Source organism: Pieris brassicae, chromosome 9 (genome assembly GCF_905147105.1).
Source record: "Pieris brassicae chromosome 9, ilPieBrab1.1, whole genome shotgun sequence".
NCBI lineage: Eukaryota > Metazoa > Arthropoda > Insecta > Lepidoptera > Pieridae > Pieris > Pieris brassicae.
The window spans coordinates 14,330,681-14,345,369 of record NC_059673.1 but is presented as its reverse complement, the minus strand read 5'-3'; the positions used below and the strand labels follow the sequence as shown (position 1 = coordinate 14,345,369).

Below are 14,689 nucleotides of genomic sequence, written 5' to 3'. Positions count from 1 at the left end.
ACCGAAGATTGCTTATAGTAGATCAAGTTACAGATATATGAAATCTATTCAGTATACCTAATAGCAAATTCAATCAATAGAAACTTATGCATGGTTTCTCTTTTTGGCCATATACTATATATATATATATATTGTCTGTCTACCTGAACCAATATTTTTAGTATGATACCTATTTATAGACCATGGGAGGCGACTAAAAATAATAAAAATGATGTGATATAAAAGTAACAATAACAATGGATACTGTCAACTTGATGTTGCAGTCTTTCCCCGACTACAATTGCTAAAACGCACTAAAAATCTAGGGTTATTAGCTTTATGTGTTAAGTTCGCAATATATTTCTTAAAGATGTTTTACTTACTGCATACTTCACTTTATATTAATTTTAGTAAACTTACCTATTTAGTTATGCCAATGATTTATTATGATGTATCAAGAGATTATTTCAGAAATGCCTAGAGACACGTATCCAGAGATCCGTGAGATCTAATGTCTACAAATCAAATCGGTAACTCCACATTCCGGGGTATGGTTGGATTCTAGACTAGGTCTATTTCTTGTCACTAGATCATACCGCAATGTTGCCAGATGATTTCGGCGACGTACACCTAGACTAATTTGATTTCCCCCCAGAAATCCCCTAAGATACCCTCACCAAGCGGATGGTGGCATGGGCCACAGCGCGATTCTTTAAAGCGGAGGTCGTGTTAGGATTTTTGGGAAATGAAAGGTATTACGCAAAGTATCTGTAATAGAAAATGGATTGACAGATTCAAGCTTTATTCGGTTTTTGATTAAACGAATATACATTTAGTACGGTTACCCACACGCATCCTATTCTTACGATGTATTCGTACTTCAATTTAGTTCCAAAATCAGGAACGTGATATACAATCGGAAAAAATGTATTTGGCGTGTTTTTGAAATTTCCCCTAAAAAACCCTAAATATTATTTCCCCCTATTCGACCCCTAACTCGGTTGAGAAACCCCTAAATTTAGGGGGAACCCATATTCTGTCCTGTAGACTGTAGAGTTGTAGACACTGAAATCTCAATATCGAATTGTGAAATGTCAGGCACTGTGAGTAATCCGACAAACACATTAGGCAACTGACAGATGTAACTATAGAAACGAGCGCCGTTTCTACTTTCGGATTTGTCAATTGTCATAATAACTGATTGCGGGCTGTGCCTAGACTTCTTGTTATTGTTTATTTTTGCAAAAAAATCAATAATTCATAGTTTCTAATTTCTGTATTACTCATATTTTGATAACACATACTTGAACCTGTAAAATGGATAATGTTTTGGTTTTGAAAGATTATAAAACTGTTCCCGATATAGTTCATGAATATGAACCTACGCTAAAATTTGGTCATATACCTCTCGTTATAGATAATGGTAAATATTCCCTTAAACTTTGCCTAACTGTTCATCACAATATAAAAATACTACACAATTTATGCTAATAACCAATTTCTTTCATATAGGTTCCTATCAGTGTAGAGTAGGATGGTCAATAAATGATGAACCACATTTAATATTCAAAAATCTTATTGCTAGACCTCGTAAGGATCGATGCAAAAAAGATGCTGAACCACCAGTTACTCCACCAATACAAATAGGAAATGATATTATAAATATAGAAGCAGTGCGGTATGTTTTACTTTCATCCATTATTTTTGTAATATTAAAGTTAAATTTGTGTTTAACAATGCTTTTCAAGAAGACTGCAAAACCGTGTCATATATGGCAATAAGTATTATCTTTGATTGATGAAAAAAATTCCTCCATTTTTATGGTTTAAGTTGGTGGATTATTAGTGAACTTTAAAAAAAAATGTAAAAATTCCTTAGATTTCAGTTGAAAACACAGTTTGACAAAAATGTTGTGACTCATTTTGAGGTGCAGGAACTGGTATGTGATTATATATTTTCACATTTAGGATTGGATAGCGATGGTTGTGTACCACATCCCATTGTCATGACAGAAGCTTTTGTGACACCTAACTATTCTAGACAGTGTAAGTATATGAAATTGTCCTACTAGTATGCAACTAAATAACTACTATATAAACTGTATATGGTAAGATCTCTAATCTATAAATCTGAAGATCATTATTGTATCAGGGTTTGCTTTCAAATCAAGACTAAGCACTAAGTAAAGAAGTATTATGTAAATAACACAGAGCCTTGAGTAACACCCGTAAGTATTGATGAAAAGTTGTGATAATGATTTTTATAAATTTCCAGTGATGTCCGAACTTCTGTTTGAGGGATATGGTGTACCAGCTCTTAGTTACGGAATAGATTCCATCTTTAGTTTTTATAAAAATAACATTGGTGATAGTGGTCTTATTGTAAATTGTGGATTCCACACCATACATATTATACCTGTAATAAGAGGGAAGGTTATATCTGAGCATGCCAGAAGGGTCAACTTAGGTATCTTACATTTTTTACTTATTTGATTAAATTTAAAGGACAAATAGATTTTTCTTTGAATTACTTCTAAAATAATGATAATGGTAAATTTAACAATCTTGTTACTGACATTGCATAGCCTCACATCTTATTACATTTTCTGTTTTAGGTGGAAGTGAAATCATTTCTTATTTACATAAGTTACTGCAGCTCAAGTACCCCGTTCATGTAAATGCAATAACAATGTCTCGTATTGAGGAGATCTTGCATGAACACTGTTCTATCGCTTTAGATTACCAAGATGAGGTCAAGAAGTGGGCTAACCCTGATTTCTACGACATGTATGTGAAAAAAATACAGCTCCCATATGTTCAAAATACTAGCTCTTCGACACTTACAGGTAATCTCAATTTTAGTATGATATATTACCCCATTGTTTCTGGAAAATAATGTAAACTAACTAGTCTTTTTTTAATTAAAAATATATGGAAATGCTTTGGGTTAAAATTTTGTTAATAGTGCTATCTGTGCGATAAATGAAAAAACTCGTCACTAAAGTTTAAAAAGGAATGTCAGTTGTCGGTTGACTTATGCGAATTCGGAGATACGCTTTACGCGGATTTTTATTTTGTTTTGCCCACTGACGTTTAGTTAGTGTTCGCTTTACGACAAGTTCGAAGGTGCTCCGCGTAGAATTGTGATGCATGATCAAGACATTGACCAAATTGATTCGTTACACACAGTTGAATCAAAAAATTCAATGACGACAAACTTAATTATTAAATAAATAATTAACTAAATAACTGGCAATACATGTAACTTATGTGAGGTTACATAACCATGCTTTGAGAAAATTTTACGTGAGAAGAAAAACAACTTGTCAGGCGACATTTTATTAAATATGTTTTGTCTAAATTATTTTTTTCATTAGACTCTGGTACCAATAACACAAACTTTTTACGTATTTATATGCAAAAATGCAAGTCCGGGGTTAGTGGTAGGAAATGCAATCTCGATCTCGCGAGATCCCGTGTAATTTTTCGAGATCAATCCCGAAGCATAATATGACGAGATCCCGTTCGAGATTGACGGGTTTGGGCTGCAATGGTCAGCGATTCTACACACATCCGCTCGGGACGCTTCACGCGACATTGCACATTACATAGGGTACATTGCAATGGACATTAGATGCCAGTTAGCAGATAGCACTCTTCATACACTTTAGAAGATACTCTTTTATAAGTTACTTTCAAAATCACCCGAATTTCAATCACTTTTAATCTCCTTGAGCTATACCTACTTTTGTTTTGATAATGTTCATGTAACTAATATTGTTAGTTGTTTAGTTAGTAATATTAAAGGATAAAGGCTTTTGTTTTCTTTCAAATAATATTTTATTTTAATTAACCTCACTATCACAAACATGCAGTTTCGGGATCCCGCGGGATTACAAATATCAATCTACGGTCTCGAATTTACGATCTGGAGTCGGGATTGCATTCCCTAGTTAGTGGCAAAAATGGCAACGTTTTGATATTTAAAAAAAATCTATTTATATTAAAGAGATAAATCGATTATTTTGATATCATTTCATTTACAAGTCACAATCCTAATACGTCTCAACCGTCGGGCAGTCATTATACTAAATTTGTAGTTTTCTTATCAAAAAAAGGTTTGGAGAAACAATTTGTTTCAAATAAAGTTTTGTATCCCATTATTATTAAAAAAGCTTAGTAATGTTTAAATTGAAAATTTAATTGCATTTAAATTTGACTAAGCTTTGGATGAACAAAGCTAATATAAAACAACAATATAAAATTAAATAATGGACCATATAAAGTCTATAGCTCACTGCTATATGCTTTTAAAATCGTTAACTAATCGAATATTTAATGATAATATACAATAAATAGACTATTTCTTGTAAGACTTCTTTTTCCAGCTGAACAACAAAAAGAGCGGAAAAAGGAAATGGCGCGTCGCCTTTTAGAGATCAACGCCAGAAAAAGAGAAGAAAGACTTGCAGAAGACGAGGAACAGCTGCAACAATTACTTTCTATACAAGTACTATTATTTACTATTCCCTAAAGTAATAATTAATGTAATATGTATATAACTAGTCTAGCCATAAATACTGAAATAAAATAAAAAACAAAATCTATTGTAAATAACATTTACACAGAACTCTCTCTCTCTCTTATTGAACATGGTGTTGTTAAGGGGCTTCACTACCTTCTCAATAATGGTATCTTGATACACTTGTGCATATGTTTTGATCACCTTTTTCGTACCAACACTACGTGGACGGCAACATCTTCTTCTGTCTCAAACAGAGGAGGTCTCGTACCTATTAATAGCCCGGTGCACAAACATTTTACTAATACCAAGCGTATGGAGAGTTTTAAAAATTGCATTTGGTTCCATACCTACTTTGTGTAATGCAATCACAGCCATTTAATTGGCACCAAAATGCGAAAACTCAATGAACAACGATATAAAAATGACAGATTCTGAATTCGTTAGTTATATTTTGTTAATTTTCAATTGTATTCATGGCCAGACTAAGTACATTCTATCATAACGCTTGCATATGACACATCATGCATAATAATAAGTATATAATGTTTATAGATATGTTCTAACAATGTCGTTTTAATAGGTGAAATTTTAGTATTAGAATTATATATAGTGTAAACTCTATATAACCACACTGAGCTGGACTGTGCATTTTATGGCGTTATAGAGATTAGTAGAAAATCCACGACTCTACTTATCAGTCATGGTGAACAATACACGGGCAAGCAATCCCAATTGTTTACAACAAAATAACGAATTTCTTAGAAAGTTCATATGCATGATGCCGACAGTGGAGGTTATTGCGGGCTAAGATAATAAAGCGACAAAAGAACGTACACGGCTGCGAAGTTTTACAAATTTTAGCAACTTAAAAAGTACTTTATTTCTCAATTGTTGTCTTTATTGAGAGTGTATCAACGTAATATGTACGTAAGATAAGCTAAACCAACCAAAGCTAATTGATTTCGACGGTTTAGGGAGTTCGTCGTTAAATCGAGGGATGTGGAGTTTACACTGTATTTAAAATTTCAGGACTTAATTGAAGAGGGCGATACGGATGAATTCGAAGAAGCTATAAAAACATTTGATATAAAGAGCTATGCTGATCTTCAGGTAATGTTTTCTTTAATTGCTAATTTAAAACAGATACGTTTATTGTTTAATTTCTTTATTAAGGATTCAATGTCAAAAAATAACGAATAAAACATTAAAATTTCTAGTTGCATGAACGTAAAACTCAATTTTTTATATCCAGGGCGAAAATGCATTTGCACCCCAAAGTAGCAGGGGTTAATGGAGTTCGACCCACAGAATCTGCTATTTAGATACTGGATCAGTGATATCATCATGATGATACCTATTAAAACCACCTCCAGTACTTCCTACTAGGCTGCGTTATAGAGGCTTAGTGGTTGCCCTGGCATTCACATTTCTAAAACATTGAAATTTTTCGACTTTCTTGATTTGCCTTCTTTGCATACAATGTAACGTAACTGTCTATACAACGATAATTCTAAAACTTTTAAAGCGTTGTTGTCTTTTTTTTTAAAGCGTCAAATAGCAAACGTCCAAGGGCGTATAGACAAGAACAAGCAGCGCATAGCGGCAGCAGCAAACCCTGAAGAAGTGGAGGTCCGTCCATCAGGTCGTATGCAGCCTCCGCAGGACCCTGAGGCTTTTCAGACGTGGTTGGCAGAAACCAGGGCAAAGGTATGAGTTTTATGTTTGAGGATACACCATGAAGGATTATATGAGATATTTTTTCTAGAAACAAAGTACCCTTAATACTGAAAATTATATATTATTTTTAATACCTAAATATTATAACTGTAAACAATAAGATTGTGTACAATAAAAAGGTGATGAAAAATGACTCGGTGAACATTTTCAGCAAATCCATGGAGACCTTTCGTTCGTAGCAACGTTGCATTCTTAAAATATCATATTTTTTATATTTCGCTTTGTTATATACATTGTTTACATATATATATATATATAAATGTTGCGCCTTTGTTCTAAAAACTGCATAAAATATGAAGATATTATATAATTTAAAGTAATGAAAGATAGTCTATTATTAAATATTAGCTTTGAACGTATTAGTAATTTATTAACAATTTTCAGTACAGCGAAATAGTGTCCCGTAGAGAGGCACGCCGCGCTCGTCGAGCAGCCATGGTGCGCAGGCGCACGGCAGCTGCGGCTGAGAGGATGAGGGTCATCTCCCGATTGGCTGCAGCTGGAGACGAATTTGGGAACCAGGACTCGGATTGGGATGTTTATAAGAGGTATATAATAACTAAGCTAGTTTTGTATCTTAATATTTGGTAGGAATCATAATTCATACAATTAAAAAGTATGTGTGGCTGAAAATCATCAAGGTTTACAACCAATATTAAAAAACGTTGTCATTTCAATATTTGTTCCACTCATATACCTTAAAACGTTAAAAATAAGCCTTATGAAACATGACTTGATTATTTTAAAAACATTAACATTATATATCATATGATAATATTACCATATAGGTTGGGTTTGATCCGGCTCGAAGGATCAAATTGTGTGTGCATAAAGTTTTTAATGATAGCATTAATTCTGTATATTTTAGACAAAATTTCGGAACTTATAATCATTGTTGAACCGCCGTTATTATAATTTTTTTTTGTTAACTGTAACATATTATATTAGTTGATATGAATTTCTATACAACTGCTATATAGCACTTAACGTTAGAAACGTTGTAGTTATGTAAATAGTAAGCATGTGGAATTGTATAACAATATGAATGTGTGTGTGCATATAATACACTCAGTGCAAGTGCAAGCAAACACAGCGTTTGCTTAGTTTTAAGGAAAAATATGAGTTAAGGCCTCTGCAGGATCAAAACACAAATCGGTTAGCATTATTTTTATACGTTTTGCGAGTCTATATCTGGGTAGTTTAACTATCTGGGAATCCATATATTGAAATTTTATTATAAAGGAAGGGCAAAATGCAAAGAAGCGTTGGCCAATCCAATTTGCAATAACTATTAAAATTTATTTTTGACGCCTCTCGTAATTCACGCGTCTACTATAACTATACACTTTTTGATTTTTTTTAAATATAAATCGTAGCATTAGTCGAGAGGCAGACTCCGATTCAGACGCGGACGGCGAGAGGCTTCTCGAACTGGAAGAGGCTTTGAGGGAGCACGAACCTGCTCCATCCTCGAGCCTTCATCATCAGCTACATCTCGCCATAGAGCCGTACAGGTACAAAGACACATTAATACTTTGCACTTGTATGTACTTCCATAAGATAAATAACGCTTTGTCTCGTTTTGATTTGTGTAGTCTAAAATTCAATCAAAGTAAATAAAACTATAAGTAATATTTCTTTGTGATTGTTTTCCAGTTGGTTTGTGTTAAGTGTTTAATATATTCATTTGAGGGACTTATAGTGATTTTTAGTATTTATTCTAATGAATATTCATTGTTAATTAAGGTACGACGAAACAGAACCAATTTGAGTGTACGACCAACGAGGCTCCTGAAGATAAACCACTCCTTATATGGAAATTGTATTCGATTTTACAACAAACTCCCAAGCGAAATTAGAGAATTATCACTAAATAAATTTAAAGCCCTCGTTAAACGTAAATTAATCAATAAAGATTTTTTTAAATTTGACGAATACTTAAATGATTCTAATCCTTGGGATTGATTTGCTCCAGTTCAAACAACTTGTATGACTCAAAACTTAGCGTTAAAGTAAATTTGGAATTAATTTAACTTCTTTTCTGACGTTCATAAGTGTACTTGTTTACCTATGAATAAAGTTATTTCGAGTTTGAGTTTGACGGGTTCTAGAAGTATCTTTGGGTGTAAAAATATTAATTGTACGTCTAATAATTGACATTCTAATGTCTGCTTATTCATTATAATTACACGACACATTTAAAATATCAAATCATAAAAATTAATATACAATAAACGGATCAAAACCCAGTAAATCTTTTAAAACAATTCCAAAATATATTAAGTATTTTCTCAATATTTTTCTCCTTTAACCTTTTTAGGGCGCCTGAATTGATCTTCCAGCCATCAATGATGGGGAATCCAGAAGCTGGCTTAGCTGAAACAATGGAGTATGTATTTAAACACTTCAGTGCCGAAGATCAACTTTTGCTGGCGAATAATGTCTTCTTGACTGGTGGATGCTCGCAGTTTCCTGGTATAATATTTTTTTATAATACGGCAATACTAACTCGATTCATTTGAATGTCAATGTCACACCTTTTTATAGAATTTGATTCTTTCAGATAAAAAAGCTTTGTAATTCGTTAAAATAATATAATTTAGTCCTTCGGACCGGATTCACCGGGCTTTGTGGGAACACAGACATTTAGTTAAAATGATAAGGCCATCAGTTATAGTTTAATTATAGAAAAGAAAAACAACGTTAAAGTCGTAAACTTAAAAACAACTTGATATTCTTAAAACATGGATGATTACAACTACTTAACCATTGAAACCCGTATTGTGTTCTATGGTTGTTTAATAAATGTAGATTCTTCTAAATTAAATCACAACTATTAAATGTTTTATAGTTCTTAAAACGTTAATTTCGTTTTTAGGCCTCAAGGAGCGTTTAGAAAGGGAATTGCTAGAAATGCGACCGTTCCAATCGACTCACAAAGTGGTAATGGCGGGCGATCCCAGCCTCGACGCGTGGTACGGGGCACGAGACTTCGCTGGTAGTAACGACTTCGAATCCTGTTGTATCACTAAAGAAGATTATTATGAAATGGGAGGCGAATATTTGAAGGAGCATCATGCGAGTAATAAATATTATAGGAGCCCTCCGCCTATAGTCGATAACACGTTGGCTCCAGCGGGTGATGCGAACGTTGTTAAAGAAGAGATTGTAGTTGACTGCTAATAAATAAACGTTTAAAGCATTTTTGGAGTTTTTATTCCCGACGTTTTCAAAGTAAAATAGAGAGACCTATAAATTAAATTTTATAGAGAAATGGACTTAATTGTATCAAAGGGAGCAAAACAGCAACTCCGTCCATCTTTTTATAAATAACAAAATGAATATTTAAAAAAATATCACCTATATTGTCAATGTTCTATCACTTTTCCTCAAATTATATTTGGGTTCGTAAACCTTGATTATAGGTAAAGCTCTACTTTTAATTTAATTAGATCTGTGCGTATATGTGTGATATATTTCGTATCTAAGAAAAATTATTAATACGTAAACTTTATTTTTCATGAATCTTTGTAAAACTACGAAATTCCGTAGGGTTAGGATAAAACATTTATATATGTTTAAAAATAGCGGTCATTTGGAAGGAAAGGCTAAGTTAGCCTCTAAGAAGCAAGGCGAGACGGTACTTCATCCCGAGCCACCGCTTGCAAAGATATAAAGCGCAAATTCGACCCCACATGGAGCACTGTTCACTTCTCATTTCTGGCCGGGAGCTCCCCAGTACCAGCTCCTTGATTCTTCCGCCTAACCGTAATCAACGAAGCGATTCGAATAGTTGACGACCAGCCATTTTCCGAACCGTCGTTCCACAACTGAGCGTATCTTATGGCAGTATTTGCTGCGCACCACCACTATGTGGAACCAGCTGCCCACTGAAGTATTTCCAAACGAACATTCAAGAAAAGAGCTTACCAGTTCTTAAAAGGCCGGCAGCGCGCTTGCGAGCTTTCTAGCAGTGCGAGAGTCCATCTTACCAGGGACTTAACATCAGGTGACCCCCCTGCTCATTTGGCTCCTGTAACATAAAAAGAATTAAGGAATCATACGTCGTCCCTTGAGGGATAGAGTCTCTGTGTTTATTAAAAGAAAAATTGTGAAAACTAAACAACGATAGATATGTGATCAATAAATGGAGGAAAAATCTTTGCACGTATCAATTGTTGCGAATTCTATATTTCACTCAAACACAAATTTTATGTAGCCTTACTTTCTATTGGAATTAATAATATGTGTCGGAGGCGATCTTGTCCAATGCTGTTAAATATATTATACAACAAACGAACGAGGTGCTTGTTTAATTCATACTAAGCGAATGTTATGGAATCAACAAGTCGAACAGCGAGACAACACAGTCTGTGTTTCTGCCTCACTTCACATACAGATTGTTTTCAGATATCAGATTGATGTGTTAACATCAACTTCTAATAGACGCATCTCACCTTATGGAGGAGGCCTTGGCATTCAATGGTGAAGCAAATGGAATCCCTTGACATTTCTAAAGTTTTCAATAAAATTGGCACGCAAGCCTCTTAGACAAGCACTAATTTTAAAAGCACACCCGATGCTTGGATGAATGAATAGCAGATTTCTTGCAGGAGTTCTAACTCAGGGTGCTCGTCGTTTAAAATAAAAAAAAACAGCTGTGATAAGATTAAGGCTACTTGGAAAATAATAAACGAAGAGACTGGAAGGTCTATGGAAGGAAGGAATATGAACGGCAAATTAATTAGTTCCGACCTCGAAGTAGCCTCAGCATTTGAAGAGTTTTTTACTAACATTCTATTGAATACAACCAACGTTCTAAATTCTTCACCATCAGTCGCCCTATTATTATTGCAAAGAATGTTTCTGTGTGCAATAATGAGTTTATATTTAGCCGCATGTATTGAGTAATTTTTTTGGAAAAATCCTATCCTTTAGTAATAGTAATGTTTGCTGATGACATTTTGTTTTTATTTAAAGTTAAACGACGAAATCCATCACTTGAGAATGTAAACTATGCCATTTCCAGTGTAATTCACTGGTTTAATAAAAATAATCTTAAGCTAAACGAAAAGAAGACAGAATTTGTAACTACATATGTAAAAAGTAGTAATGCTCAAATAATAATTTGAGATGAGGAAATAGACTCTGTTGTTAATCCGGTGTTCTTGGCAATTACTTTAGATAGTAAACTCCAGTTGGGCCTACAGATAGAAGGTCTTTCGAATGGCTCAATTCTACTGCGTTTGCAGTGAAAAATATCTTATCCGCGATCTTACGGACGAAAATACAGCGAAGCTCGTTTATTTCAGCTAGGACAAATCTTTGTTTTTAATTTATTTTATTGCTATTAATTACCTATTAAAAAGTAATGTGGAACATGGTGTTATGGTTGCAACTCCTTACAAACATCTGCTCTTCCATTCTACGCCATTGATTTGAGAACTGGCAGTTAATGTAAAATTAGAAGCATTTAATATGTATATGTTTGACGTTCATGAGTGTACATAAACCTAAATAAATAAATTATTTTGACTTGGACTTTGACCTGTAGACTGATCTCAGCTGCTTTTATTTTATTTCTTTTTAAATTTTCGCCCCCTCCACCCTCCCCTTTCATTTGAATTCGAAAACACTTATCCCTAGACCGATAAAGCAGTAAAACTTAGGGGCAAGAAAACAAATATAAGAGTTAATATGTTTATTATTTAGGTTATCTTAGAAATTAATTTCTTAACATACTTATGTCTATATATGCCTAATATATTCCAAAAATCGAGATTCAACAAAACCTTTATCAAGGCAAATCACTTAAAACAATTATTTCTAGGATGAGTCATCTGTGGGTACGCTTTCCTAAGCGAGGATGCAGAGACGAAGCAAGTGTTGTAGTGTGCTGATGGGTTGACAGGTACCCCATAATGTGGGTTAACTGCACATCTGTTCGGTCCAAAACAGGGGTTTGGTGCGATAGAGTATCCTTGGACGTTGAAAGCTCCAGGCATGTGGTTTGGACGGTTCATTCTGGAATAAAAAAATCCAATATTGAAAGAGGTATCTAAATAGTCGTCGAAGCCTACGGTCTTCTTTAATGAGTCGATGCAGCAATGAAACACTACTGTTACTGCCGATGACGGGTCACGTGACTATTATCAATTTAAAATCAATATATATTTTGGGCTAGAAATACTGCACGTCCAATATATTCCAGATTCTTCTCTTTAAACACGTGATATAATACTACATGGAAGACCTTTCATAAAGTCGAGCCTCTTTTGTATGAATGGTTATAATGACCTACTTAGACGTATGACAAAATAAACAACGAAGATATGTACTTACGTTATAGTATTTATGTAGGTAAGTAATTGAAAAGCGAATAATAGGTACTAATAATAGCCTTATTGTAGACGCGCAATCAATAGTTGTTCAATCTATAACTGGCGATATTTACAAAGCGGCAACATTTATATTGAATTTTATCGGATTATGATCGTTATCAGATATATTTAAAAATTATTATATTTTAAGAATAAACTCTGATATCAGGTCTAAAAATACTTGTTTCCAGAATACATGTTTATCACGCCTTGATAATGACATCTATTCTGAAAACGTTGTATCAGAAATACGTTATTACGTAATATAGGTAGATAATTCATAGATTCATGATTGACCAATGATTTTCATTGAATGATAGCATGAGAGATCTCTTTAGGTTAGTACGTAAATAGTCACCGTTCAAGTATTACTTGTTGATTTTTTAAATATTGTACAAGTCATGAAATGAGACAATGTATACAATGTATTCAAGTTAACGGACAAATCGTTTTATTATTTATAATTAATAGTAATTTATTTTTAATGTTGGATGTCACAAGCTGATGTCATAAGAAATCATTACGTAATGATTCGAAATGTTTTACAAACCGACGCGAAATAGCGCTTCAAAATCCTTCATACGCAGTGGCTCCTAGGCGAGCGAGGTTGTCAATTAGCAACTGACTAGCAACGGCTTAATGCCGGTTATAGGATACGGCACTTTTAATTTATGAAATGTTTCAATAACAACATGTATCTAACTCGACACAATTCTACCATTTAAGTGGTCTAACGTTTGCTAGAGATTCAGAGGTAAAAGATCTGGGACTATTATATTTTAATGCAGTTCAGAGTTTGCGCATCACCTAAATAAGCCAAGCAAGTATGATGCGGAAGTCGCAACTTTTAGATACCGGGCGCACACCCCAACTTGGTTAGCGAGGCGCCACTCACGCGAGCGTTACATGTAATAAATAAAGTTTCTACCGGAGTACACCTATTTGTTTGTACTCAGGCCGAGTTCACAAAACCTTCTTCTTATATTAGTTATAACTTTTAGGTTTATATACATTTTTAATTATAATTGTAGAATTATCGGTGTAGGTAGTTGTTATTGTTGTGTACTTCTATCGTATTAGTATTAACTGCAAATAAACTTAAGTGCATATGCATTAAAGTATTTTAAGTGAGAGAATCAATATTAGGTTTTTAATACATATCATGAATTTTGTAGAGATTTTTCCTATACTGTAATTGGAATCTAGATTATTTATACCACAAGAGTATACTTATGTGTTTGCCGCACTATGCAATTTTTTTTGTTACAATGTTATACTATTATTGTAATAACTTGTATTTAGTATTGTAATTGGTGGAGGGAGAGAATGTGTGTAATGTGACACTGACAATAAAAAATCATACAGAAATCACAGATTCTTGTACTCAAAATAGATTTGTGGTCTTGACTTAATTTCTCTTCTTAATAAGGATTCTGTGACGCGTGTATTATTGACCGGTCGGTAAGCAGTGCGACTGGACGCTCTCTTCCTCGATCGTGACGACTACGGCTGACGACTGTTATGCAATGATCTGTTTAAATTGTTGATGTTGAGATGTTTTTGGTCGCATCTGTATTGGCACAAAATAAAAAGCAACGTTTAAGAAACATAAAAACTTTAAACGATGAAAAGTCGGAAATATTTAATTAGTTTGATTAGAATAAACTTAGTATAGTGTACTTTAGCTTGTGTAAGTATCTTTGCGTCAGTATTTATAAAACTATTTGAGATATTTTTCGTATTTCCGCGTAAAATATGACTTAAAGCCAGGTATTTCCGCGTGTTCGTTAATATAATGAAGTTTAATGGTAACGGCTTAGTAATTTTTGAGGGAATCATATTATCAGACCCAAAAATGAGACTACATTAAGAAAATTTATTTTGAAACAAATCTTTGGCATTGTTGAAATCCATCAAGTGTATGTTTAATGCTAAAATGTCGTTAGGTTGTTGTTCAAATCTTCATCAAAATCAAACAAACAAACATTGCAAAGTTTATCTAGGCTCTGTTTATTCCTATAATGTACTTATATATAAGGTCGACGCTTTCTACTGTGATAGTTATTATA

General features: G+C 33.7%; 1 protein-coding gene and 1 long non-coding RNA gene across 2 annotated transcripts; one reads left to right on the top strand and one right to left on the bottom strand.

The window, feature by feature from the left end:
* The first annotated feature begins 1,194 nt into the window (after positions 1-1,194).
* Positions 1,195-9,444, top strand: LOC123714577 (actin-related protein 5). The gene is made up of 12 exons (XM_045668895.1): positions 1,195-1,402; positions 1,492-1,657; positions 1,858-2,024; positions 2,254-2,445; positions 2,594-2,824; positions 4,367-4,488; positions 5,533-5,613; positions 6,052-6,210; positions 6,625-6,788; positions 7,617-7,754; positions 8,561-8,715; positions 9,119-9,444. The coding sequence occupies exons 1-12, from the start codon at positions 1,297-1,299 to the stop codon at positions 9,421-9,423; spliced, it is 1,986 nt and encodes a 661-aa protein (XP_045524851.1). The 5' UTR covers positions 1,195-1,296; the 3' UTR covers positions 9,424-9,444.
* Positions 9,445-11,926: 2,482 nt separating this feature from the next.
* On the bottom strand, positions 11,927-12,669 carry LOC123714321. Its single transcript, XR_006754294.1, has 2 exons — positions 12,583-12,669; positions 11,927-12,264 (listed from the first exon to the last, which is right to left on the bottom strand). It is a non-coding gene; the product is annotated as an uncharacterized LOC123714321 (long non-coding RNA).
* Between the last annotated feature and the right edge of the window lie 2,020 nt (positions 12,670-14,689).

Excerpts from the sequence above, each read along its gene's own strand:
- LOC123714577 (XM_045668895.1), top strand. The coding sequence starts at position 1,297 with ATGGATAATGTTTTGGTTTTGAAAGATTATAAAACTGTTCCCGATATA. Across the intron at positions 1,403-1,491 it reads ACCTCTCGTTATAGATAATG|GTTCCTATCAGTGTAGAGTA; the intron begins GTAAATATTCCC and ends TCTTTCATATAG. Across the intron at positions 2,025-2,253 it reads ACCTAACTATTCTAGACAGT|TGATGTCCGAACTTCTGTTT; the intron begins GTAAGTATATGA and ends ATAAATTTCCAG.